Raw genomic sequence first — 25,955 nt, 5'->3', positions numbered from 1 at the left:
CCCGAAAGAAAAAGCGCCGCCAAACACACGACTTCTCCTGTTTGCAAAACAAAGTGGAAGATGGAAAAAATGAAAATGCCCCATTTTATGACTTCCTGTCAAGAAGGAAAAGGGTGGAAAAGCCGTCAAACTTCGTCATGCAGTGCCCAGAGCTACTACCTTAATATTGAGCTGGGACGAACAGGCGCAGGCCGCTGGCCGGCGCGCCGATCTCGGTCACCTCGGATATGCGGCAGACACTGCCCTTGTATTGCTCGTGGTACTTCGCACCAGTGAAGGGGTCGGCCACGCAAGGGGAGCCGCTAAAGATCGGGGTGAACGAGGCAGCGCAGATGTCGAACTCGGCGAATTGGTCAAACTCGATATCGATCGCGTCCTGGGGGTTGCGCTCGCATTGAGCCTTGATTTTCTTGGCCTGGAAATGGATGTGTTAACAAAAATTAAGTAGATAAAAGCTTGGGAGAGAAATCGTACCTGGTCCAGAAGCTTGGCAGAGCCGCCGTTGGCCAGCATTCGGTTGGCAAAGCCCAGAGCAGAATTGAAATTCTTGTTGGCAAATGCGAGCTTCATGGCAGCCATTAGCGCGAGCTGTCGGTGTGCCACCTCCAGCTTTGGGATAGTGAAATATGCGGACAATTCCAGGCTGCGCTTAAGACCCTCAGGGGTGTCGGTAGAGAGAGATCGGCGCTCCAGCTCGATTGACATGGCAAGGATGTATTCCCGAGCCGTAGTGATGATCTTCTTCGCTTGCTCAACCTCGCTTTCGGACGAAACTGTGTTGACAAGGACGGTATGCAGGATGTCCCGGAAGTACTTTACGCCCTCCTCGAGCTTGTTGGCCCGCATGGCAGCGTAGCCTTCTTGGAGATTGTCGCTGGCGATCGTCTCGAGATCACGAGGAATGTTAGGCAGGACCTTACGGCTGTCGGTCTCCTCGGTATTTCTCCGCACATAGTTCACCAGAGGCGGGAGGCCACTAGAGGCAGGGAGGTAGGTCTTGGAGCCCTTGTAGATCTCAAGGAATCGGTCCTTCAGGGGAGCGAACTGGACGGCTCCGACCTGACGGTTCAGAAGCTGCATAGCAGTGTCAAAGGAGCCAGCGGCAACGTGATCAGCCGCCAACGGAGAGTTACGAGCCCACAGGTCGGCCTCGGAACTGCCCGCACCGGCCTCGGTGCTCTCGACGTTGACAAACTCGACATCCTCCTCCACATTGATGTCGTCACCCATATCCCATCCAGAGGCATCTTCCTCCTCCTCATCAAGGGTATCCTTGGCGAGCACAGCCTCTGTCTCCTCCTCCTCGACCTCAAAGGCATCTGCGCCAGCCTCTTCGTCACCAGCACCGACCTCGCCGAGAAGGGCCTTCTCGAACGAAGAGTGGCCAGCAGCCTTGACGGGCCAGTTGGACTTGAAGGTTGGAACAAAGGGAGGCGGAACCTTTAGGGGATGCTCAAGCGAGGGGAGGGAAATTTGGTCCTCTGTGAGACCGCAAGCCTCGAGAATGGATTCAGCTTCCTCCGACAAGCCGTGCGACTTCGCCGTAAGATAGGCCAGAGGGTCTAGAAAGCATTAGTATATCGCGTACGCACAATATAAAACGGTATTTTGCCACATACACATGTCAACCTCCTTGAACATCTGGATGCGGTCCTCAACGTCGCCACGGTAGATGGCGTTCTGGAAACGAGAGGTAAAGTCTCCACGGTGCTCAGCGATCTTAGCCATGCGGGAAAGCTTTTCTTGATCACCGGTGGCGAGGTAAAGGAAAGACAGCTTGTCGAAATTCCGTTGCTTCTGGTAGGTCATCTCGACAGTCTGGTGGTGGCCGTGGGCCAGAGCCTCAGCTCCCAGCCGGTTCCAGAAGTTCGGGCGATCCAGCTCGCGGGCCATCTCGATGGCAACCTCAAGGTTACCGCACTCCAGGGCCAAGTCAAAACGGGTCTGCGGGTCTTGAACGAACTGCAAGGCGATCTCGGGGTAGCCCTTCTTCTGCAAGTATGAGATAATGCTTTGGCCCACCAAGCTAGAGGTCTTGATGATTTGAAGCATCTCATCATAGTTCCGTTTGACCAGAGCTAGCTTAAATCGGTATTCGGTGGGATCGATAGCGAGAATCTGGGGTTGGGCATTGCGATCGAGGCAGTACACGTTACGTCCCTTGACGCGGACAAGGTAGACGGTCTGGTCGAGGGTGCGAATAATTCCGTTATCACTGCAGTGAGAGAAAATTGGTTGTTAGTGGGCTTGCGGGGCATTCGAGGTGCTTTTTACAACGTACCCATTGAGTAGCGAATACTTGACGTGGTTAAGGGTCGAGTAGATGAGCACGCCAGAATCATCCCAAGTTGCGCTCTTGATGCGAATAGTCTCGTGCAAGGTGCTGACTTGCTCGAGGGTTTTGGTCACAATGGTAACGTTGTGCTTGCTGAGCAGAGCACCGTAGAGACCATCATTGGACCATACGACATACTTCACACCACTGACAGCAAGTTCAGCCAGCTGCTTCTTCTGCTGAATGTCGAAGAGAGTAACGGTGGTGGGGGTAATGAAGAGCAGGCAACCGGTGCCGCCAAAGTAAATGTCCGTTGTGCCAGCGGGGGGCTTGATGGTCTTGGTTGTAGAGTTGCTCAGGTCCTTGATGTCGACCTGCTGGTTGGAGGGGTTGAAGATCGCGAAACGGTTACGGGCAACGAAGACCGCAGACGTAGCCTGGCCACGCTTAACATCGGTGGGTTCAACAGCACCAGTGGCATCCCGAGGAAGGTGGATCAACTCGTACGTTCCATTGTCCGTGGGGGAGGTGACCAGGATGGCGCGTTCGGCAGGGTTGTAGGAAACGGTGCGTGGGGGAACCCAAGGGGAGCCAAGCTTGCGCAGCGAAAGCATGGGAGGGGACTCGACGTTTTTGGCAAAGTCGTAAGACTTGACGTGCTTCTCCTTGGTGATATAGAACAGCTGGTTCTGGTAAACAGCGGAGGCAGGGCGCTCACGCTCCAGCTTGAACACCATCACACCAGTATCGTGACCCGCGGCGAACAGGTTCATCTCGGGGTGGGCGGCGATCACCCAGAATCGGTCGAGGTCGCGCTTGAACGACTGCACAGAGGTCCGCTTGTTGAGATCCCACACACGAATTGTCTTGTCTTCGCCGACGGAGAGGATGAGGTCCTGGTGAGGGTGGAACAGGCAGGCGGAGGCGTTCTGGAAATGGCCGCGGCAAGTATCAACTTCCCATGCCTTGGTATCTATAAATCAAAAGCAATCAGTACTGAGGTAACTTAGGCAATTCCAATAGGACCAACCACTCATGCGCCAGAGCTTGACCAACCGGTCGTCACCAGCCGACACAATCAATGGCAATGTTGGGTGGAACGACACCCAGTTGACTCCGCGGTCATGACCCTCCAGCACAAACTTCACAATGGCATCTGTATTGCCAAACATGTCGGCTTGGTTGGGGTTGGCGCGAGCCATCTGGTCCTCAAATGAAACCGAGGTCGGGGCGGAGTGCTTCTTTCGCAGGCCGGAAATGTCCCAGATGCGAACGGACTGGTCCAAAGAGGCGGAGGCGATGAGGTCCTCGGTGGGATGGAACTGAGCGCACATAACATAGTGGTTGTGACCGGTCATAGTACAGACTAGAGACAGACCATCGATTAGCAACTGTCGAGAGCGGAAATGTAGCTCCAGAACACGTCGAACTTACTTAGAGAACGGTTCTGCCAGTTCCAGATACGTATGGTCTGGTCGTCGGACGCAGACAGGATCCATGGGAGCTCGGGGTGGAAGAACACCGTGCGCACATAATCCAAATGACCATTCAATGTAAACAGACACCTCCGAGTCTGGTAGTTCCAGACCTTGATCTTGTAGTCGTCACCGCCGGACACAAACAGGGGCTGAGTCGGGTGGAAATCGATTCCTCGAACAGGGCCATCGTGTTCTTCGAAGCGGTCAATGAGAGTTCCCATGCGGTAATCCCACAGCTGGATAGTAGAGGAGTGGAGGGAGACGAGGATCCATGGTCTGGAGTTGAGGTCAGCGCCGATGCTCCAACGTGTTATGTCCCCGCGGGACCGACGTACCGTTTCGGGTGAAATGCGATTCCCTTGGCTCTGGAGGATTTCGACTCAAACTGCGCAACGGATGCTGGTTAGCAACTTCAATTGACCCTCGAGTGTGCGACAGAAGCTTGTGGAGATGAAAGCTGGACGACATCGGCGGTGATCGAGGGGCGTACCTTGGTGAGCATGTTTGGAGAGGACTGCATCTTGACAGAGTTGGCCGGAGCCGCACCAAACAGTAGCAAGCCCCGCACGCGAGAGAAGAGGAGATCACAGAAGCAACCACTGCATCCACCAGGGACAAAAGGGCAAAGAGGGTAAGGCGCAGTGGTCGTGGATGCCTGTGCTTGGAGAGCCGAGACGGTAAACTAAACGTGGACTCTATTGTGTAAGCGAAAGGCGGTGGCTATTCCACCCGCCGGGCGGTGAGCAGTCAGGGGGTTCCTGACGACGAGCAACTACTACAGCACCGATCTCTACGACGCGGCCAATCAATGGATTAAGCGTTATTCACGATGTGACAGCGAAGTTCGACAGTTTACGGGGTCCAGGGGAAAGCTTTGACTCTGTGGGGATCAATGTGGTGATGGTGGTGGTGCGCCATACTTTATTGGCGATCTGGGGACCGTCTCTTTCCCCCACTAGAAGCGTCTGGAATACTTGTTTGATGTGACGCGCGGACGACTGTTTCCATCTCATTCTCGACAACCATGTCTTTTACTATCCATCTTCTCCACAGAACTATTATTTGTTCTTATATTTTCCCATTTGCAGCATGTTCCACGGTTAGCATTTCCTCTTCCAGCTAGTGACGGGATCCACCCATAGCGGGAGCGTCGGGTACAATGATAGACGACGACTTGCATGACTTGATGATGCACCATGGCAGAAGGATTTCCGATGGAGAGAACAACTTCCCCTGATCAGTCAGGCAAACCAACGGAGGGGCCTTGGCAATGTCCTCCTTTCACCTCAACTAATGATGCAACGTATGCGCCAACAGACAACAGCAGCAGTCATCATAGCCAGAACGGGTCGGCGCCATCGACTCCAGGACCCGAGGATCTGCTTGACCAAATCTCAGACACAACAGAGGTCAAGGTCCTTCGGCCATATGCCATCGAGGAGCCGGATGATGAGCCGGTACCTGCTGTGCAGAGGCGTGGGCTGCCATGCCTACCAGATTGCTTTGAGCGGTGGCAGCGTGATATGGTTGTCGGCATGGATGACATGGCCGACAAGGTCGTAACAAGTCCTGGCGTCAAGCTTTCGCCAACTCCGAAAAGAGGCCAAAAGCGAAAGCCACCCGGCTCAGCTGGCGCTGGCCATTCTCATATGGGGTCCAACCGATCCAAGTCCGGGACCAGGTTGGACGATAACGCAGCGCCTGTCCCTGGCATCAGTCCGAAAAGACGCCGGCGGCGCAGCAAGCCATCAGGAAATGCACTCAAAATTTCCCATCCTGTTTCTCTTAATGATTTTCGTGAGACCCGAGCCAACGAGAGCTCGAGTTCCGACCTACAGTCGAGCGGTAGTAGCGTCGACACGGCGAACGAGTCTGCTTTGGCCGATGAGATGGACATCGACTGAAAACGGCCCTGCTCTTCATGTCGCTGACATCTGAGAATACCAACTGCGCAGGAAGCTGCAGTACACGTGATGGGGGTAACCTGGGAACTGATGCCCATGACGTCATTTGTATCTCATCGATACGCGAAAGCTTCGCCTGCCCACATGATTCTGAGCCGAAACGCCAGAAAGCTTGCTCTTCTCGAGATGCTGTTTCAACACAACGCTCTATCATCTCCCTATCAACGTTGATCGACCTTGATTGACTGCTGCCGAAGAATTGAACAATCAACATGTCTACCCGCACATCCACCCGTCAGGCCGCACAAAAGGCAAAGGAAGCCATATCAACTACCAGTGAAACAGGAGGCAGAGCATCTGCGGGCACGAAGCGCAAAGCTCCGGAGCGGAAGGCGCCCCAGCCGAAGAAGGAAAAGAAGGAAGACCAGACTCTTCAACCGGAAGAGAAAGCTACCGACACAGGAGTGCATCGCACCCAAGAGACAAAGCCTAAGGAAGAGGAGCCCAAGAAAGAAAAGCCCAAGGAACAAAAGCCCAAGGAAGAAGAGCCCGAGAAAGAAGTGCCCGAGAAAGAAAAGCCCGAGAAAGAAGAGCACAAGGAAGAAGATCCCAAGGAAGAAGAGCCTAAGGAAGAAGAGCCCAAGGAAGAAGAGCCCGAGGAAGAAGAGCCTAAAGCAGCTCCTCCTCAGCCTCGTACTTCACCAGAAGAAAGCAATAAACCTGAACTGAATGTTGAATCTGGCATCCGCAAATCCGAAGAAAGAGAAGACATCGTCCCCTCGAATATCCTTGAAAAGGGTATCATCTACTTCTTCTACCGGCCACGAGTCAACGTTGAAGAACCTGAGGGAGTGGGTGATGTTGCTCGCAGTTTCTTTGTGCTGCGTCCAGCTCCACTAGGTGCTGAACTCGATTCAGACCAGGGACCGGTGGACAAAGATGCCCAATGTCGCCTGTTGATGCTCCCAAAGAAAAAGTTTCCCACATCGCCCAAGGAAAGAGATATGGGTTTTGTGGAGAAGGCCAAACAGTCGATGAAGGATCTACAGGAGAACTTCATCGCAGGCTCAACGTACCAGACTGCAACCCGTGGCGAGCGTACCATCGAGGAGGCTCGACCGTACGCGGAAGGGGTCTATGCAATCACATCCACAAAACGAGCATCTCACTTGGCCTATGTGTTAACAATCCCCTCCGATATTGGCGAAATCCAGGAGAACTTCGGACTGCATCAGCGCGGCAGCTGGATCGTCCAGTCCAAGAACCCGAAGTTCCCTGGTCCAAGCTTTGCCCAATTACCCAAGGAGCCCCAATACCCCGAGTCGTGAGTTTTGTTCTGAGGCAATACCTGGTGTAGAAAGTATTTCATAGCAACTAACTTTGTATTGACAGGGTCCTTCAGAAATTCGGAGACCTCCGATGGGTGCCCCTGGAGCCTGACTTCATTGAGTACCCAAATGCCCAGTTTTTGATGATCGGCGAGGCACAGGATCATCTGGGCAAAGCTGCCACAGCTGAAGGGGGAAAGCAGCCACATGAGATAGAACCAGGTGAAGAGCTAGAAAAGATGGAACAGGAAAACGAGGATCGAGTCCAGGCGCAAGAAGGTAAGCTTCTAGACTTTTCGAACGCAGCCACCCTGCATCATTTGACTGAAACCTCCGTCAGGCGATCTGACAATCTACCGGGATCTCGGCATGTATGCGAAAAAGTACGCATCTGTGCCGACGACTTGGAGCGGCTAGAAGCTCACGTTTCTCAAAAATCCTTGCCGATTGGGATATTTTGCGGTCATTCGGTCTATTCTGATGTAATATTAAAATTGGGTCCGGACAAATACGAGCAACAGTTCACAAATGCCGCGATAAACGGAGTTAATGTTAGGCGAGGTTACTGCTCCTTGGCGCAGTGCTGGAGAGGCTATACATGCCGAGTGGGGCAAGGATTGGCACTTTCCCCTGCATCCCCTCACACTACCAACCATCACCACCAACCAAAGCAAGGTCCGTCTGCTTGGCATGGTACGCGTCGATCAGCGAATGGCGATCGCCGCTCCCTGCACGTTGAGTGGTCCAGTGTTCTATTCCCTGTCTAGCGCGTTGCAGGCCAAGCAGGATGGGCATGCGACGTCGGAGTCGCAGGGTGCGGTAACCCAGATAAAGCTGCATGGTACCTCCAGAGTGGGAGTGAGGAAAATCAACAAATTAAATTGACAGCCACTATGAAGTCGACTCTGGCGATTGCGCTACTGGCTACGGTCGCAAGGGCTGCGGACCATGTCGTGAATCAGACTACTTGCGCTGGCACCACCTACAAGTATACCGGCCTAGCCGGGTATGGCTTCATTCCGTCCAATGCTACGGATAAGTATGGTGATACAATCGGTGGCATTGGCAGCGCCATTGCTATTGATCAGTCGTCCTGGCGCAAGTCTGGCGAGGATCTCTACTCTGGGACAATCTATACGATCCCGGATCGTGGATGGTAAGGATTCCTAGTCTCGAAAATCAAGGGAAAAGAAGTAAAAATACTAAGAATAGACCCAGGAACACTAATGGGACTCTCAACGACCAGTCACGTATTCAGAAGTTCGCGCTCACGTTCAAATTGGCACCCCATGCTTCAGCCAAGAACCCCTCCAATCCCAACCTGCGCTTGGAATACCGGGACACTATACTTTTGACAGGCCCTGATGGAAACCCCACCACTGGTCTGGACGCCGATGCTTCTGGTAACTTTTCCTACCCCGGTTTCCCACCCCTGCCCGTTGCCACCTATACCGGCAATGGCTTCGGCGGCGCTGGCAAGGGCGGCAAGCGAGTCTCAGTGGATGCAGAGGGCCTGGCACTGGCCCAGGACGGTGGTTTCTGGGTATCTGATGAGTACGGGCCCTACATCTACAAGTTCAGCGCTTCGGGTCGTATGGAACATGCGATCCAGCCCCCGCAGGCCTACCTGCCTCGCCGCAACAACACCCTCAGCTTCAGCGCTGACTCCGCGCCACTCTATAATCCGGATGCGGTGCCTATCCCCGAGGACACCGAAACTGGTCGTGACAATAACCAGGGCTTGGAGGGCCTGAGTCTCTCTGCTGATGGCAAGACGCTCTATGCGCTGATGCAAAGCTCGCTGGACCAGGAGGGCGGCCCGAAGAAGCGGTACCGTGCCCCGGCTCGCATGCTCGCATACGATATCTCTGGCAAGACACCGCGCTATATCCACGAGTGGGTGGTCATGCTGCCCAAGTACTACGACTACACTGAATCCGATGCCGACAAGGCGGACCAGGTCGCCTCACAGTCGGAAATTCACCAGCTGCCAACGGGCGACTTCCTGGTTCTATCACGGGACTCGGGTTTTGGACATGGACAAGCCGAGTCACGGTCCGTGTATAGACATGCGGATGTTTTCTCCGTGCTGAACAATCAATCGGTCACTGATTTCAAGGGCCAGAGTGATTATGATAGTGCTACTGGTGCCATTGCTTCGTCGAAGGGTGTCCTGAAGGATGGCATCTCCCCGGCTGAGTACTGTTCATTCCTAGACTTCAATGTCAATTCGGAGCTGGCTAAGTTCCGTCTGCACAATGGTGGTCTGCAAGATGAATACTTGTTGAATGAGAAGTGGGAGAGTCTGGCTCTTGTCCCGGTGGATCCATCTGCCGGTATCCACCAGCACAAGCAAGGCGAGCAGGAGTATTTCCTGTTCAGCTTGAGTGATAACGATTTCATTACTCAGAATGGTAAGTCAATTCTCTATTTGACAGTTGTTTTCATTTCATGCTCACGCTCACGCTCTGACAGGGCACATGAATTTTGGGAAGTTCCCGTACAAGGACGAGTCAGGATACAACTTAGATACCCAAGCCCTAGTGTTCAAGGTTAGATTCTAGATCAGACGGAACTTGGTATCAAACCCATAGACTGCTTGAAGCGTCTATCATTGGACCCATGTCCCTTACTTCCTCGCTTGTGCGTAGTTTCACACAAAAGAAACGAATCATTAAACCAATATTAGTCCAAGGGACATGAATTATTCAATAACAACGATAGAATCATATCTCTAGCCCTCGGATTGTGGCAAGCGGCCCATTTTCCGCAGCCCATTGAACGGCGAATAATCGATGTGAGACCCGTGATGCTGGAAAAGCTTAGACTCGAGGGGGGGGTGATATTTGTGCTATTGGATGATCCCATTTATTGCGTCACGAACGTATCACTCGTTGTATTTAGTGGAAGTTACTTCGCATATAAAAGGCCCGTGTGTTGGTAAGATTTAAAACACAAGAATGAGTTGGCAACAATAGCACGGTAGATACCGGTGGACGATGTTTGACCTGTACCAAATCTCGACACGGTTGCCCTGGTCATCCAGCCATACATTTGACAAAAGGGCTGAGGCCTGGGCACTCAGTGACATCCATCTTGAATCCACTGGTATAGTTGACGGCCTTTGGGGGAAGGGAAGGCGATACCCCACCTCCTTGGAGCAGTCTGCTTCACAAACCGAAAAAAGCGGAGATCATTGGAAAGGCGTTCTCAAAGAAACAGATCTGAACCTCAAGCGCTGGAGGTTTTCTGATGTAACTGGTTTCCAAATTATGAAGTGCCACTGTACGGAGTACCTGGTTGGGAATATTTGCGTAGGGGCCGCTCACTCCATCCCCGCAATCGCAATCGCTGATCTTTCAACACAAAACCACCTGAGCTTGCCCATGCCGAAGCCGTGCAGCGCAGCGCACTCTCGATGGGTTCGGGGCCTGAATAAATGCCTCCGCCTGTAGTATGCTAATCACCTGAGCAGCTTAATGTTCAATGCTTATGGATACAACCACAGACCCCGTCCCCCTTTCGCCTGACGCGCCGCGATCCGACGCGCCGAAGTGCCGGGCCACAGTTCGCCAACTCTCCTCGATTTCTCTTATCGCAGTCGACACCACAGGAGAGTAAAGATGATGTCGACATTGTCGACGATGATGCACCACCATCAACTGGCCCTGCCGCTCGCACCCCGGCCCAACCGCGGCATGTTGTTCCACCACCACGCCGGCCACGGGACGTGATTGAAGATTACCACGATGGCGAATGGCTAGGAAATACGGAGGCCCGAAACAATGAAGCGATGTCGCCGGGTGACTTCGCTATTGATAGCTCTCCTCTTGATGACTCAGGAACTCCTGTTGGGCCGGACACTGAGTTCGACACGCTCTTTACGCCAACGGAAAATGGCAAGAAAAGGCAACGACTTTCAGCAGGAGAAGGGCAGACACTGGATCAGAAATCGAATCGGCAATCCGAGGAAAGACAATCTTCATCTCCTGAGCCGCGACGGCCAACATTCGATCCTCTCCACACTCCTGCTCCTCGCCTGGCGCAGCGTCCACCTGCACAGAACCTGGCCGCGCAAGCCACCCCAGGCATTCCCGCAAAGCCCGGGGACGCAGGAGTTGGGATACCTGGGAGCACAAAAACACCATTCCGCAGTCGACCGCGATTTATGCTATCAACTCAAAAACCCCGTAGCCAGCCTCCATTCCGAGCCGAGACACCATCGGCAACGCAATCAACCCCACCGCAAGAACGACGCAAGCCCACATTTGTGCTTCCTCGTTCACCGTCCCCAAATGAAGCTTCCGACAACATCCCCGCGCCCTTCTCACCTTCCTCGCGCACGCTTCACCGGCGCGGTCGACCTCGCTCTAGCGTGGCGGGCTACGTCCCAGGCGGAATGGCCGCCGAGGTGCGCAGCTGGATCCTTGAGGTGGGATCCAAACGTGAACAAGCTGTCATCAACCCGGCGCCTGTCGAATCGAACGGGAGTAGGGTCGTGGACCTTACCCGATATCTCTTGGCTGCTCGCATTGTCCAGGTCAAGCCGGCGGGGCTGAAGAGCGCTGGCGCTCTATCATTTGTTCTAGCTGAGCCGGTGAACAATTTTCCCACCGGAGACGAGGAGCCGGAGATTCTCAAGATAATGATTATGGGGCCCCCTCGATCTAGACCAGCTCCACATGCAACGTTGTCGCGGGCCAGGATACCACAGCCAGGCTTTATCCATGAAGGAGACTTGTTAGGAATCTACCGGGATCTAGCATGGCACGTCACGTTTGGTGAATTCCAGGCTCTGAGCGTCGCCAATGGATTGCAGACAGAACCATTTCAAAATTGTGCTTCTGGTAGTCCCGAGCGGTGGCTAATTGTCATGGAATGGGACCTCGTCGAGGCAGCTACGTAGTATGTGAGCATAGCTACATTTGTATTCGATACGAGCTACGCATGTGTAACAAAACTGCTGATTGATATGTCCTTGATGCATACATGACATGTATGTCTATAATGGGTATATTGTAGACGCAAATCAAAACACAGTGCCACCCTGGATCACGGTCATTAATCTTTAACAGCCTTAAGGGCATCCACGGCCACATTGCAACCCCAGCGAACCAGTTTCTGCTCTTTCTCAGTCACAATATCGGTCTTGGCGACGACCTTGCGAACGAAATAGATCAGGCCCTTCGCGACCTGAGGCGTGTCTTGGACACGCAAAAAGATCTGCATAAGGGACTCCTCGTCCTTCGCGTCAACCGCGCTGGTCTTGCTCGCTTTCTTCTTGTTGAGTGCCGCCTTGGTCTTCTGCGATTGCTGAATGATGCTGATTATCAAGAGCTCGACAAATGTCTTGGTCTTGGGCTGGAGATAAGCGAAATTGAGGGTTTTCAGAATACCAAGCGTTAACGTTCCATCCGCAATGAGCATTCCGTACATCTTGGCCAGGTTGACAACGGCTTTCATGTTAACACCGGTTTCCTCGTCGTCGGCGTCGAACTCGGTTTCCTCCTCGTCGTCGCCTTGTTCACCCATCCGTTTGAAGATGTTCCAGAGAGCGAACATGAAAGACATCTTGAGACGGCGGCCCGATTCTCCGCAAAGGCGTCGCGCAATCAGGGTATAATATGGGTTGTGTGCTTGTTCCTGCATGGCACAGTGCAAGAGGACACGCGGAATCTCCAGTTCTTGCGAACGCTTGAGGCGAAGCTTAAGAAGGCGGACTTGCGCGTCTTGGTAGTCGTTCGCCGACATGATGGCCACAAAGATTGAACGGCGGACATCCGTGTTCATACGGTGCACCTTGGCCAGATCTCCCAGATCGGGCTCGGCTTCACTGTCATCCTCCATCGCATCGGTCCCTCCCATTGGCATATTGGACAACTCCTGGCGAGCAGACACCAGAGGGTCTTCCCGCCAGCTTGCCCCGACAAGCCACCATTTGCCTTTCTTGGAAGAGTCGTGAATATCAGAGCGGGTGATGTTGATGGGCTCTGATGCGCGGATGGCCCGGGAGTTGTTCAAAGAACCCAGAATCTTGCGCATCTTGGTGATATGCTCCGTAGTCACGCCTGCACCGATCCCAGACCTGACACGGTTGTTCTTGAGGTCGGTGATAGTATCAACCATGAACTTGGTTCGGACGGAGAGGTTTTCCTCGCCGACCTTCGCCACGGCGGGCTGAATGAGGAGTACAATATCCTTGAGTGCAGACGGATCGTCTTGACGAAGTTGAGGACCGGAATCTAGACATTGTTTAGATGCGTTGTGAAAGGACCCAAGATAGAAAGGAACTTACTCCGAATGACCTTCAGCAGAAGCTCGGTATTGGTCTCCGTAATCTCCTGCAGAAAGAGGCGAATGTAGTCATAGATCAAGGGGCTCCCAATGACATGGAAGTTGTATAATTGGCACAAGAGCGAGACCAAATTGACAGTCTCCTTGCCCTCAAACTTGCCACGTTCGTCCGCTTCTCTATCCAGAGTTTCCACCACCGTCTGCACAATCTCCGCGCCAAAGTCCGTACCCATGATCTTGTACACAGCCGCAATGAATCCAGCATGTAGGATGATAAACGTATCGTTGAGCACAGCTCTTTCGCAGATAAGGCCCATCAACAAACTGATCAGGGTGGAGGTGACGTTTTGGCGCGGGTAGTCCCGATAGAGCTTTTCAAACTCCGCGAGGATAGACACCAGATTTGCCTCGGAGAGCTTGTTCAGGTGTCCCTGGGCCTGGCGACGCAGTCGAGTCAGAGACTCTGTCTCTGGATCCCCGCGAGCTCGCAATGATGGTGGAATGTATTTCTGGGATGCTTTTTCAGGCGCGGGCACGGGTGCCACATATGGATTTTCGCGTTTCTTGGGCGGACCTTCTTTTTCTTTGTCGAATCCATCAAAGCTGCTGTCCTCGCCTTCCTCGTCGTTCTCCGACCCAAAGATTCCTTTGTCAAGGTCATCCATACCATCTTCACTGTCGAGGTCTTCCTCGTCATCTTCCTCCTCGTCATCCGAAGCCTCAGCCTGACGCCGCAACGCCTTCTGCCTCTTGCTTTGAAGCCACTCGTCGGCTTCCCGCTTACGCTTCTTGCTGTCGTCTTCCGACTCCTCGCCCAAGTCTCCCATCAAATCATCTAGTCCATCCTCTGCGAATGCCTTGGGTAGCTTCTTGCCCTTCTTGAGACCGAGCTTCTTCTCCAGCGCGGCAATTTCGGCGTCATCCTGAGCTAGCTTGGACTTGACATTTTCCGAAACATGTGCGCCGCGTGGAATATCATCCTCGTTACCATCCTCGTCGCCCTCCTCCTCGTCGCTTTCCCCCTCATAGTCATCGCTGTCACTTTCCTCATCATCGCCCATCTCGTCGAGCAGCCGCTTCTGCCTTTTCGTCACGACGGATTTAGGGGCCGGCTGTGACTCTTGGCGTGTTCTTTGTTTGCTTTTCGGGGCAGCTGGTGTATCTTCGCTGGACGATCCTTCGTTCTCGTCCAGATCGAGGTCATCTTCATCCTCTTTCGGTCGCTCGAATCGTTGCTTCTGTTTCTGAACTGGCGCCCTTGCTGGTTTGCTCGATTTCTTATTGTTTCGCTCCGCTTGACGGCGCTCCTTCCGGTTTCCGGGGCCGTTCCGCTGGCGCTTCTTCTCGCCATAAGTATCCCTGATCCCTAGCTCCGCGCGCAGGTCACGCGGGAGGGAGGTCGTATTGTGCTGGGGGCGCGGCATGGTGGCTGTTTCCTGATATTGACTGCGTCGTTCCGTCGAAAAAGAGGCCGAGGCCCTGGCGGTGAGTGAACTTTTTTCAACTGCCACTTTTTCTGCCCGCCGAAACACAAGGCGGCGACCCACCCACGGAGTTTCCTCCCCCACAAGACTCGGGCGTCGTTGGCCTGGCCTACGTGTATTGCATCCCGCCTGCTTCAGCTTTCACGAACGGCCAATTATTGCGCGTCTTGCCAATACACCCAATCTCACCATGGCGCCGCACTTGAGCAACGACGAGGTGAGCTTTTGATCCTTTAGTTCTGCTATGCGTGTTCCGCACATTCTGCCACGAAACAACCCGCAGTGTTGCTAATATCGCAACTCTAGTTCTTCTCATCCCTCACCGATCTTCTTTCCAAGACCTCCCAAAAGGCGCGCGGCTCGGTTTTTCTCTCCCAAAAGCCTCTCATCGACTCCGTCTCCAACTCTCCGCCATCCATTCTCATTCGTGCTACCGACGGGAACACCAATGCCCCCAACCCCAAGGCGTCCAGCAAGGATGGCAAAGTCACCAAGAACAAGACCTCGAAGGACAAAGTGAAGTTTGCTACCGTTGTGAATGCGGATGACCTCGAAACATTCTACACACGCTACGCGGACGTGTGCAAGTCGGGCATGACAGGAATGAAGAAGCGAGACCGCAGCAAGCGCAAGGCGAAGGGCAAAGCCGGAGCGGCAAAGGCCACCAAGGCATAGACCCGTTTGTTTGCTTAATTCATGGCGGTGCTTTATGACCGTGGTATTTGGTGTGGTGTGATATCCGCTTATATGGCCCTGTTCATCTTGCATTTTCTGGCGTTTATCGGCGGCTTTTGCTTTGTGTCAATGATTCTTTATGAGCTTATATCTCCGGTGCACATAGGACCTTTTCCCGTACACTTGTGTTCTTCAAGCCCAATTCGTCATCTGGATTGGCTAGCCTCATTGCAGTTGGTCCCATTCTTCAGGGTGGATGTATCCATTACTCTAAACAAATTATACCTTATCCTATAACTAGCGGGAATTGTCCTTTGCCCTCTTCCACATGGAAATCCCACTCGGCACCTTCGTATTCCTTTCTCGGCGTCGCATTAACAGGGAACTTGTCCAACACTGGCCCCGTTATCGAAACCATGCTCGTCGTGTCCTTCCTCGGCTCCTTCCAAACTCCACCAACAGGGGCTAGATCGTACCGAAGAATCACCATAGCCACCACAAGCAAAATTTCGGAGCTGGCAAAGTGCCGGCCGGGACAGACTGTCGGCGATAGACCAAAGGTCAGGAATCCGCCCGCCCGCCGAGAGTCTTTCTTGTCCCCAGATTGGTCATTGGACTGCGCCGGCTTCATGAACCGACGCTCATCAAACTCTCCAGCAGTTTTCCCCCAGACATCGGGGCGCTGGCCTATTGGAATAGACGGCATGTTGACCGTGTTTCCAGCCTTTAGAAGGTACTTGTCCGCAAGGAGTGTGTCCGTCGTGACAAGACGTGTTGGAGAAGAATTCGAGCGCGTGCGAAGGACCTCCTGAAATGTGGAAATCAAAAGAGGACAGCTTTCCCGAATTGCAGCCAAGTCAATGTTATGTGTGCCATCTGCCGCCACGGAAAGAGCATTGCCCTCAACTTCCTTGCGTAATTCGTCAAGGAGCTGAGGTCGGGAATATATGTCGAAGAGGCACCAGAACATGGCAGGGATTGTATTCGATACAAACGCAATTAGCATACCAACTTCAAGCTGGGAGTACTCTTCCATAGTGAGGCCACCCTCTGTGGATTCCTTTAATCGCACAGCTGTGAGATCAGATGCGTTCTCCGCGCCATTCGCCTGCAGGTATTTTAGAATTGCTTTGGCGACCTTCTCGCGACCTTTCCATGGTTTTCGTGCCGTGAGCCACGGCAGCGTATTGGCCATGAGTGGGCCGAGGCCATTCTCAAAGTCCCTAAACAGCGTTAACACTGATCTCGTCCCAGATACAAAAAGGAACCCTAGCTCACCACCACGCGTCTTGGATTTCCCGCTCTTTGTAAGGGTTTAATGGCCCATATGTAGCGTCCGTACTAGCAGCCATTGTGGCATCCCTACACCACTCGTACAGATCAACAGTGGAAGTCTCCCCCATCCTGTCGATGAATGGCCGCATCAATTGAACCATCCGGATATTCATCTGGTCCAAAGACTTGCCCACCAAGGTTGGAGTCATGGAATGCATAATCTTGGCACCGAGACCTTGGCCGCCCGACTCAGTCCCCTTGAGAATATCTAGAGTCTTAGGGTCCGAGATACCGGAGATATTCTTGGCGCCGAATAAGAGAAGTGGTTCAAAGCTGATAGTTTTTGAGTTGCGCTGCACGGCCTGCATCAGATCTGGCGAACTGATCACATAGAACTTGGTAAACAGCATGTCAAGTCCAATAATTGGATGTTGGGGATGCTTCTTGCTGTCAAATCTGTCAGCTATCATCCTACGTCCACGGTATAAAATAGAACGAAGAGGGGCTCACGCCTGGTTGCCCCAGTGTCCAACTCCATGCCGTAGCATGCCGAACATATGCCCGACTATTGGTATCCCGCTAGTCACCATCGGCGGTTCACGAGGATCGTGCCGAGATCCATATCCATTGAACACAACATATCCCAGCGCCGCGATGACGCCTAGGATCAGAAGCTGGGTTGTATCGAGCATAGCGATACGTCAGGCAAGGATACTCTGTTAATGGAGAGCAAGCTCCAGAGACGGCGATGGCCTTTTACCCCTGGATGCAGTTGATTGTGATCCGGCTGTCTCCCCAGCCAGGAACTCCACGTTGCTTGGTGTTGGTGGAAACAGGATTGGTGGCTTGCGCAGTGGGCCAATCATGTCAACAGAGTTCCCGCCCCCAAGTAACGCGCGCCCTGCGATGGAAAAGAGATCACAAGTGCGACCGATCAGGAGGGACCGTGAAGAAAAAGGCGGCTTATAAACTGAGATTTAAGCGGCAACTGGTTTTGATTATATCTAATGTTGCTAGCAAGATCATAGAAAGATCGTAATATTTGCCGCAGGGTCGGCCAATGCTCGTCTAAGGGGGTCATAACTCCTCCCAACCTGCTGGGGAGGTTGTCGGCAAGTAAAAATATGTCTGGCTGTGAGGATCTTCCGCGTAGGCATGCGATGCGATGAGATATCAGGGGATTAAAGGCATTCTCAAGGATCATTTAGCTCTTCCATTTATAGAAAAATTATATTACCGACCAACGGCGGTCGTATCGCGGGAGCCAAATGTTATATGCAGCGCTATAATACATAATGAGGCCGGCAATAATACTCATGCCCAATACATCCACCTCGTAGGAACCATGCAAGTCAGTTTCGAAATAGTCATAAAACAGGGGGGAAATCGTGGTGTCACATGTGAAAGGGAGATACATATTAAATCAGTAGGGTCAAGAATTCACAGAGAAGGTAAATGAAACAAAAGGGTAAAATCACAGTGAACCAAAGTCGTCCAAGTTAGTCGAGATCCCAGGGATCTAACTTCTTGGACATTTCAGCGTCCTCATATTCGGACGAGGGTTCGCGTTCTAAGGGGAAGCTGAAGTCATCTTCAGTCACGGGCTCCTTGGGTGAACGCGAGTTTGAGCTGAACTCGCCCAGGGTAGAATTAAGGGCAGGGCTGATGACAATGCGAGCAGCAACGTGGAGCAAAATAATGAAAAGTTGGATCGGAGGTACCAACACGAGGAATAGTGCCTTGGAAAGGAGGGAAGAAGTGTGCTCGTTCGATGCCGGCTGGCATAACGCAGAGGATGAGGGTATAGGAGAGACATCACTCCGCCTGGTTGCTTGCGCTCGGCGGCGAAATTCAGTGCTCATATGTTGAAAATCCGTGGTAGGTGATGTAGGACTTGCAACCGGGCAATCTCTGTTCGAAGATATGCTCAACGAAGGCTTCTTTGGCGGATCCTCTCGAACTATGTACTTTGGCATCTTTAGTGCCGCCTCAGGTAGATCGTCTTCGATCTTTGTGGGTGAGTGGTTGATGCAAGTAGCATCAACTCCCGGCAGGGTGTTCCTGGACGGTGCAGATTCAGACGTCTGCTTTGCAGAGAGTTCAGCCACAGAGGCAGCGACTGAGGTTCCCGCTTTGACAGCAGGATCGTAAATCTCCGTTGGGGCTGCATGAGCAGAGTGCGTGCCCGTCGCAGAATGGAATGATTCCGGCGTAGACGCAAAAGAAATGTTATTATCAATGTCAGGTTCCGGTTTAGACTCGGACTCTTCGTCTGGAAGCTGGGAATCTTCCGGAACCTGTGGATCTTTTGGCATTGAGATCTCTTCCAGGGCTACATTTTCTGATGAGATTGGCATTTCCACTATTTCCAGCGGGGTGGGAACTCTTTGAGAACCCAGAGGGTCTTCAAAACTGGGTTCTGCTTCTTTTCGTTTCGAGTGAGAGATCTCATGGGGACTCTGGGATGCTTCTGGCGGAACCGTGCTGGGAGCATCTTCTAGAAGCAGAGGCTTTGGAGGTATCGGGGACTCTGCCTGGCCCCGCGGTTCCTGTGCATCTAGAGATTCGTCTTGCACAACTGCTGCCAATTTCGACGATTCCACGGAAGGCGAAGTATCTTCGTCATTTGGTTTCTCTGGCGTTGAGGAATCTTGGAGATCAACAGTTTCGATCGGGTCAGAAGTTTTCTCCGGATGCTCGTCTTCCTGAACCACCGGACCATACTTTGCGGTCATAGGTTCGTCAACAGCCGGGGCTTCATCTTCATCATCTTCTTCTTCCTCTTCCTCCACCTCTTCTTCTTCTTCTTTAACTAATCTTTCTGAAGTAGGAGCTTCCGCGGGAACAGGGGTGCCATCAAATTTCGCCAGCAGGCTGGTGAAGGTTTGCGGCGACTCTGTAACGGAGCGCCTAATCGGTGACGGGTGAGAAGGTAGCTCGAAGCTATTGACGGGAGATGGTGCTTGTTCAACGGCTGGCACAGCCTCGGATGTTGTGCTGTTCGTTTCCTGGGGAATCAACCCACTCTCATCTGTGGCAGCTCCATCGGTGTCCTCCCCAGTACTAGCGGAATCGAGCCAATCGGACTTGGCATCAAAGGGGAAGAGTTGGTTGCTTTCCGGGATGTGACGGAGGCTATCCTTCCGTTCCTTGGGTTTCCATGCCTTCTTGCGCCGCGGTGCCATGGCATCCTCAGGCAACTCGATAGTAAATGCCCGCTTAAAAGGACACGGCGTAACTTCATATCGGAGCACAGTCGGCAGCGCAGCCTTTAGATCCTCCACTAAAGCCTTATCCTCTGCAGTTTCATGTGGGATCTCGATCCGATAATAGGTGAGAGGGCGTATGCGCAAAACAAACTTGGACACCCCGTCCACACACCAGCACTGGGAGTTTTTCAAGATTGCATGAACGACATTTCCACACTTCAGAAATACAGTTAATCCCCTCTCCAGCCTCAGTGGTGCGGTTGCGACGGTTCGTTCGGTGGCGGAGCGCCAGGGGAGCGTCTCTATGGTATCAACGGGGTAGTCGAAATCGGAGGGTACGGAGCTCGACGGAATCGGGACGAGTGCCCTGGGAGCGAAATGAACAATCTTTGCTGAGGGATGATAGTAAATGACGTTTCCCGACAGATTGGGCGCAGCCGAACCGCGTTGCGCCTGCGGATTTAACTTTGTGGGGAGAGTAAACGAGCGACGAATCGACTGTACCGGGCTCGAGGACTGGCTTAGAGACTCGGCCATCATCAAGTGACTGTTTGCGCAGACGGCCGATCAGATAGTAGCATCAGGACCCGGTCACTGGGGCATGGCGGAGAAAGAGGCGCCCCGAGCTGAAGATCGCGGCTTATCTCCCCCCATGTTCGCGCGTCTTTGCGCCTGCGGGAACATGTGATTTCGTCCTCAGGCATGAATTATCAGGTGACCGTGAATGACGCAGCAAGCATAAGTGGATGTACTGTTGATACGTTCCTGTTCACTCCCAAGGTTCGCCAGAAGAACCAACACACGACCACACCAGAAAGTCCACGCTCAGTATGGAGAAGGGCTTGACTATCTCTAACTTCGAGCCCAATGCGGTGATCCGTGGCTTCCAGCTTACCGTGGTAGGAAGTATGTCGTCTCCCATGTTGTTACTCTACAGACATGAGTCTCATGAAGCAGGGCTCTTCCCCTCTAGACGCCTGATTGTGGGGTGCTTAGATCTGAAGTCGTCGCCGGCCTTCTGATTGATGCTTGTACAGCCGATTGCCTGATGGCTCAGCTTGCTCTTGATGACAGTTTATCTGATTTGATAATTACTTGCATGTGTTCAAGGCTAATCTGACCAAAAATAGCCGTCCGAGCCTTGCAAAATCCTAACCTGTTCAAATATGAGCACTTCCGTCAGGCAGCTCTTGCTATAGGCGTGGGGATAGTCATCCAGCTTATCATCCAGGTTCCGGTATGTGCAAAGGCTTGATTTCTTTGACAACTCCGGATATCTGATACGCCACCTAAAGATTGTTGCTCTGAAATTTGGTCTATATGTTTTGTCGTGGGTCATTAATCTGGACCACGCGACGTGGGATGACAAGCTTCTCGATGGCTTGGAATTTATGTCCAAGTCTGTGCTCCAGGTGCCTTTCCTTCTGATGACTTTGATGGGATATGTGACCCCTACACTGGACGAGATGTAGGTCATCGCCTCCAAAATCCTATTATTTCACTCGCTGATTGAGCGTCTAGCTTCATGCAATCCATCGAGTGGGTGGACACGACATACATACAAAAGCACAAGTCCGAGGACCCCGGCAGTCTGCGTGCCATGTATTTCCCCAGCTTGGTCATGTTCCCAACTAAGGGTGGCCCTCGCTCCTCGCGGCCCAAGTCGGAGGCCATCATGATGTTCCTCAACCGGTATGCCAAACGAATGGGGATCCTTTTCGGGGTCTATCTTCTTTCCCTGATCCCTGTCCTTGGTCGATTTGTGATGCCAGCAGCGAGTTTTTATACATTCCGCAATCATGTCGGCACAGCTCCTGCCGCTGTCATTTTTGGTGCGGGTCTGGTCCTGCCCAAGGCATTTATCGTCAAGTTTCTCCACACCTACTTCGCATCGAGAAGCTTGATGCGGGAACTCGTGAGTCCTGTCATTCTCATCCGCTTTACGCTGAAAACACTGCCTAACACACCCCTAGCTGGAGCCGTACTTCCGCCGCATTAAATTCACCCCCGAACAGAAACGCCGGTGGTTCCGAGACAGGGAAGGCGTTCTTTTCGGATTCGCCTTTGCTTTTACTGTCGTTCTGAAAACCCCATTCATCGGTGTGCTCATGTACGGGGTGGCGGAAGCATCCACTGCCTATCTCATCACCAAGATCACCGACCCACCACCTACCCCTGCGGAGAGTGAAGGCTTTGCAGAGAGCCAAGTAACATGGAAGAACAAGCATGACTTCTTACGCTTGTCGCTTGAGAACATTGACAAACTCAATGTTGTGACAGATGAAGCGGGACCCAAGGGTAACTCTGCGAACTCTGGAAATAAGTTCTCATGAACTGCTCCCGAGCGCAATTGAAAACCACATAGCCCGAGACAATGATCTGCTTGTAGCGGCCTGCATTGAATACTCAGCAATCCCTATGGCTTACAATGATCGGCTATTGCTTAACTCTTCGGCTACTCTGCCTTACCAGCAATCATGAAAAACGTCACCTAGCAGCACCCAATCATAGCCGCACTCATAAACTGTTTCCATCAGCACTTTATCCTCCTGATTGAATACGTGAAAGTTATCTTAAAAGTCCTACTCGAAGGTAACCGCTTTCCACATTCAGTAGATTGATTCTGTTTCCAACCGTGTGAGGCACCTTTCACCCCCTGAAACGTCGACCCATACCCCACCCCGTTAGCGGTCACACCAACAATAGTATTCCAGCCACTATAACGTCAAATTTCTCCCTTGAATATCAATAATATGGCCTTGAACGATGCTAGTGGATTCAATCCGCCCCGACGACGGTGTCTGGATTGATAGATCTGATAATATTCATATATTAGCTCTTCTCGGTAGCTCACTAACTATTTTGACGATTACTACCGACACTTGAGATATCCCACTATTTTTGGACTGTTTTTGCTTTGGCGTCGTGGTACGAGTTAGGCTCGAGCTCTCGTTAACCTTTCTACACTTCGTTATCTAAAGTCAATATCACAAAGCAGCCCCAGGGATGATTTGAATCCTTCTCGAGTGCTAGTGCGAGGGAGAGATTTGGATAATACAAAGTAATATATTATATACGAGGGTCTGTTGGGTTGGCCAGGAACTGCCGAGTTGAGTATGTTGGAATGTAGAAGGAAGAAGGCCGCGTCATTCGGTGCGTTGAAGCATTCGAAAGTGGAGCCGGTCTTTGCGGTGAACAAATTTTACTGCGAACATGATTCTACCCAGGATGTGACAGATGTCAGCAGGGGCCGGCAAACTTCCGAGAAATACGCTAGAAATTTCTATAATTCAATCTGGTTCATTTGTTAGAGCGATTGAGCGCCTCTTATGAGACATCAACACTCAAGATACGAAGCGCATTATTATTTACAATAGCATCTACAGATATCTATCGGAGCTGGAGCCTTGAGAACAGCCCCCTGAAATCAAGTCTGACGATATGAAATTTCGATTAGCCCCAGGCCGCGAATTATTTGAGGCGATATAGTCTTGGCATCGGCCTAACGCTACATATGTATTTAGCCTATCCGAAAGTGGAACTCCCCGGAGCCTCTACTTGACCGATAGCGCGGCGCGTCCCAGGGTAAAATGTTATCCGGCCAAGCTATAATCGACGTCGACCTTTCGTAAGGCTGGTCTAGAGCGTTATAGATCCGCTGCAATGACTAAACAGAAGCCAATGCCAAGACATTCGACGTAGATTAGACCGTTCATTGATGAAGGGAAACATGTTCACTGGTACTAAACCATGAAAATCCTCTTCCTGGATACCAGTTAGTACATGTCGAAGCTAGCATTAAGCTACCTGCCGCGTCAGCCCTGTCTGGGCGAATATTGCTTACGCTGTACTCAAATGTGAATTCTGGCCTGGAATTGATTTTCCTACTAAGGCCTCTACAGCCTTCATTGTGTATTGAAGGAAAAGTGATTCAGACGAAGAGGAGATATGCTCAAGACTATACGCGCCATTTTGTAGAATCCGGGTAACGATGAACCCTAATTGGATTGGAAAGTTATGGTCGAACTTTAACAGATCTGGTAGCACGGAGTTCGATGCAGCTATCTTACTTGGTCCCACCCATTTTTCGAGCTTCCACTGCGAAGGCATTTGTGGCTCCACGCACTCACAGTAGCGCGTTTCACCAATCGGCATACTGAAGGTCCCGAATGCACATGCTCACAATCAGCTCGCTGGAGGATTTGGGTCTGTCTAATCCACTTTCATATTTCTTCAGGGGTGTGAGAAAACAACAGGACAATATAAAACTTCACCAGTAGCTTGATCTATGCTTGTTTGAGAATTCTCTTCGTCCATGCCTTTTCATCTTCATTTCATTTATTCAACGTTCCTTTATTGACCCTTATATCTTTCCATCATGCGTTGTTCGTTGCCACTCGCGTTCAGTTTGATAGCTTGTGTGGCTGCTACGCCCCCTCATTCTCATTCTAGATTTCATGTCCGCCGGGATGGAAATCACGAGACAAAAATTACCGGATTCTTCAGTGGGAGTTGTTCTGAAGAGAAAATGACAGTTCGCAAAGAGTGGCGGCATCTGTCCACGGCGCAGCAGAATCAATTTCTAGATGCAGTTCAGTGTCTGATGGACAGCCCAGCCAAGTCCGGCCTCAGTGCGACTACGAGTCGCTTTAGTGATCTCCAAGCTCTGCATCGAGGCATGACCAATACAGCCTACGCGGATATCATCCACCATGTGGTATGTCCGCTTTCGTGACTTTGAATACTTCTTACTAAAATCCTAGCAAAGGGTCAATTCTTACCATGGCATCGCTACTACATGCATATCTACGAGACACTTCTCCGTGACGAATGTGGCTACACTGGCTCTATCCCGTAAGTCGCACGGACCGGACATGGCAAACATCTGCCTGCTTCTATGGCGTGAGTTAACTTGACTTTTGCCAGCTGGTGGAATGAAGAAATGGATGCGGACAGTGGCAACATGTGGCAGTCTCCCATGTGGGGAGCGGATGCCTTTGGAGGCAATGGAACTAGCTCTGGTAGCTGTGTGACCGACGGCCGATTTGCCAATTATACGCTCCATATCGGCCCCGGCGATGAGGACACCGACTACTGCCTGCGTCGTGCATGGAACACCGAACAGGCAGTCGCTAATGCCAACAGTACTGTTGTTGATATGTGCAACTCGTACGATACCTTCTCGCCGTGGTGGAACTGTATTTCGAACATCCCTCACAAGGGCGTCCACACGTACATCGGCGGAGTGGTATGAATTCTTCCATTCTTTGTCCTCGGTATTCTTTTTTTGTCTGACCCAGCTTCTTCCTTAGATGGCCGATATCAAGTCTTCTCCTGGTGACCCCGTTTTTTTCATGCATCACATGTATATCGATCGGGTCTGGTGGATGTGGCAGAAGCAAGACCCCGTCAACCGACTTTACGACATTAGCGGCCCTACCCTGAACCAGTCGGCCAATGCTGAGCCAGCTGGAGGGTGGCAGAACGCTACTCTCCACTATGAGCTATCTTCATTCAATATCATGTCAAACACCACCATTGCACATGTTATGAATACCCAGGGTGGCTACTTGTGCTACGGGTATGACTAGTCAGGCCTTCACAAGAAGAATGTTGGACGTCTTAGGTTGTCGCCTTGTCGCTGTACGTATTAGGCTGTATTTGAGTCAACCTGCTGAACTATATCCTGAGCAGGGTAGCCTCCTAGCAAATTTGTTTTTGTGGTTGTCTCGTGGTTTCTGAGAACTGTACATAGCACAGGGTACGGACAGTCGGCCAAAGGATTCGAGAGCCTTTCCCCTGCCGCGCGAGGGGCGGAGCATCCTATGTGTCAATATTTCTCCAATTTAACGCGGGCATCTTAAAAGTACCAATCATATGGTCGAAATGCAGAGCCCAAAACAAGGATAAGGACTGTGCGCCCAATTTGGAGAGATAAAGCTATCGGAAGTGGCTGATAACCCCCTCTTACGTTTTACCCCTCCTCGTGCGGAGAAGGAGGAGCGCCCTGCTCCTCCTTATCTCGCCTCTACT

At 52.0% G+C, this 25,955-nt stretch overlaps 11 protein-coding genes across 11 annotated transcripts; 7 read left to right on the top strand and 4 right to left on the bottom strand.

Annotated features, from left to right (window-relative positions):
* Positions 1-160: 160 nt before the first annotated feature.
* On the bottom strand, positions 161-4,273 carry N7482_009583 (coatomer subunit alpha; the record flags this gene model as incomplete). The annotated part of the gene is made up of 8 exons (XM_056691707.1): positions 161-415; positions 475-1,562; positions 1,620-2,215; positions 2,282-3,248; positions 3,306-3,641; positions 3,710-4,029; positions 4,089-4,138; positions 4,244-4,273. The coding sequence occupies 8 exons, from the start codon at positions 4,271-4,273 to the stop codon at positions 161-163; spliced, it is 3,642 nt and encodes a 1,213-aa protein (XP_056539413.1).
* Positions 4,274-4,949: 676 nt separating this feature from the next.
* N7482_009582 (uncharacterized protein) lies at positions 4,950-5,657 on the top strand (the record flags this gene model as incomplete). Its single annotated transcript, XM_056691706.1, has 1 exon — positions 4,950-5,657. The coding sequence occupies one exon, from the start codon at positions 4,950-4,952 to the stop codon at positions 5,655-5,657; it is 708 nt and encodes a 235-aa protein (XP_056539412.1).
* Positions 5,658-5,929: 272 nt separating this feature from the next.
* Positions 5,930-7,402, top strand: N7482_009581 (uncharacterized protein; the record flags this gene model as incomplete). The annotated part of the gene is made up of 3 exons (XM_056691705.1): positions 5,930-6,981; positions 7,050-7,264; positions 7,326-7,402. The coding sequence occupies 3 exons, from the start codon at positions 5,930-5,932 to the stop codon at positions 7,400-7,402; spliced, it is 1,344 nt and encodes a 447-aa protein (XP_056539411.1).
* Positions 7,403-7,878: 476 nt separating this feature from the next.
* Positions 7,879-9,549, top strand: N7482_009580 (esterase-like/phytase family protein; the record flags this gene model as incomplete). Its single annotated transcript, XM_056691704.1, has 3 exons — positions 7,879-8,141; positions 8,204-9,399; positions 9,461-9,549. 3 exons carry the CDS (start codon positions 7,879-7,881, stop codon positions 9,547-9,549), a joined length of 1,548 nt encoding a protein of 515 aa, XP_056539410.1.
* Positions 9,550-10,424: 875 nt separating this feature from the next.
* N7482_009579 (uncharacterized protein) lies at positions 10,425-11,891 on the top strand (the record flags this gene model as incomplete). Its single annotated transcript, XM_056691703.1, has 2 exons — positions 10,425-10,439; positions 10,494-11,891. 2 exons carry the CDS (start codon positions 10,425-10,427, stop codon positions 11,889-11,891), a joined length of 1,413 nt encoding a protein of 470 aa, XP_056539409.1.
* Positions 11,892-12,046: 155 nt separating this feature from the next.
* Positions 12,047-14,703, bottom strand: N7482_009578 (uncharacterized protein; the record flags this gene model as incomplete). Its single annotated transcript, XM_056691702.1, has 2 exons — positions 12,047-13,227; positions 13,281-14,703. 2 exons carry the CDS (start codon positions 14,701-14,703, stop codon positions 12,047-12,049), a joined length of 2,604 nt encoding a protein of 867 aa, XP_056539408.1.
* A 250-nt stretch (positions 14,704-14,953) lies between these two features.
* On the top strand, positions 14,954-15,438 carry N7482_009577 (signal recognition particle 14 kDa protein; the record flags this gene model as incomplete). Its single annotated transcript, XM_056691701.1, has 2 exons — positions 14,954-14,980; positions 15,070-15,438. 2 exons carry the CDS (start codon positions 14,954-14,956, stop codon positions 15,436-15,438), a joined length of 396 nt encoding a protein of 131 aa, XP_056539407.1.
* Positions 15,439-15,724: 286 nt separating this feature from the next.
* N7482_009576 (cytochrome P450) lies at positions 15,725-17,405 on the bottom strand (the record flags this gene model as incomplete). The annotated part of the gene is made up of 3 exons (XM_056691700.1): positions 15,725-16,661; positions 16,717-17,160; positions 17,224-17,405. 3 exons carry the CDS (start codon positions 17,403-17,405, stop codon positions 15,725-15,727), a joined length of 1,563 nt encoding a protein of 520 aa, XP_056539406.1.
* An 807-nt stretch (positions 17,406-18,212) lies between these two features.
* Positions 18,213-20,459, bottom strand: N7482_009575 (uncharacterized protein; the record flags this gene model as incomplete). Its single annotated transcript, XM_056691699.1, has 1 exon — positions 18,213-20,459. One exon carries the CDS (start codon positions 20,457-20,459, stop codon positions 18,213-18,215), a length of 2,247 nt encoding a protein of 748 aa, XP_056539405.1.
* Positions 20,460-20,752: 293 nt separating this feature from the next.
* usgS (transmembrane protein UsgS) lies at positions 20,753-22,255 on the top strand (the record flags this gene model as incomplete). The annotated part of the gene is made up of 5 exons (XM_056691698.1): positions 20,753-20,828; positions 21,053-21,159; positions 21,218-21,390; positions 21,444-21,837; positions 21,896-22,255. 5 exons carry the CDS (start codon positions 20,753-20,755, stop codon positions 22,253-22,255), a joined length of 1,110 nt encoding a protein of 369 aa, XP_056539404.1.
* A 2,195-nt stretch (positions 22,256-24,450) lies between these two features.
* On the top strand, positions 24,451-25,513 carry N7482_009573 (tyrosinase family protein; the record flags this gene model as incomplete). Its single annotated transcript, XM_056691697.1, has 4 exons — positions 24,451-24,639; positions 24,691-24,776; positions 24,849-25,170; positions 25,235-25,513. The coding sequence occupies 4 exons, from the start codon at positions 24,451-24,453 to the stop codon at positions 25,511-25,513; spliced, it is 876 nt and encodes a 291-aa protein (XP_056539403.1).
* Between the last annotated feature and the right edge of the window lie 442 nt (positions 25,514-25,955).

This window comes from Penicillium canariense (genome assembly GCF_028826845.1).
Source record: "Penicillium canariense strain IBT 26290 chromosome Unknown utg000007l_segment0_segment0, whole genome shotgun sequence".
NCBI lineage: Eukaryota > Fungi > Ascomycota > Eurotiomycetes > Eurotiales > Aspergillaceae > Penicillium > Penicillium canariense.
The sequence above is the reverse complement of the archived record's forward strand: the minus strand, read 5'-3'. Positions and strand labels throughout refer to the sequence as shown.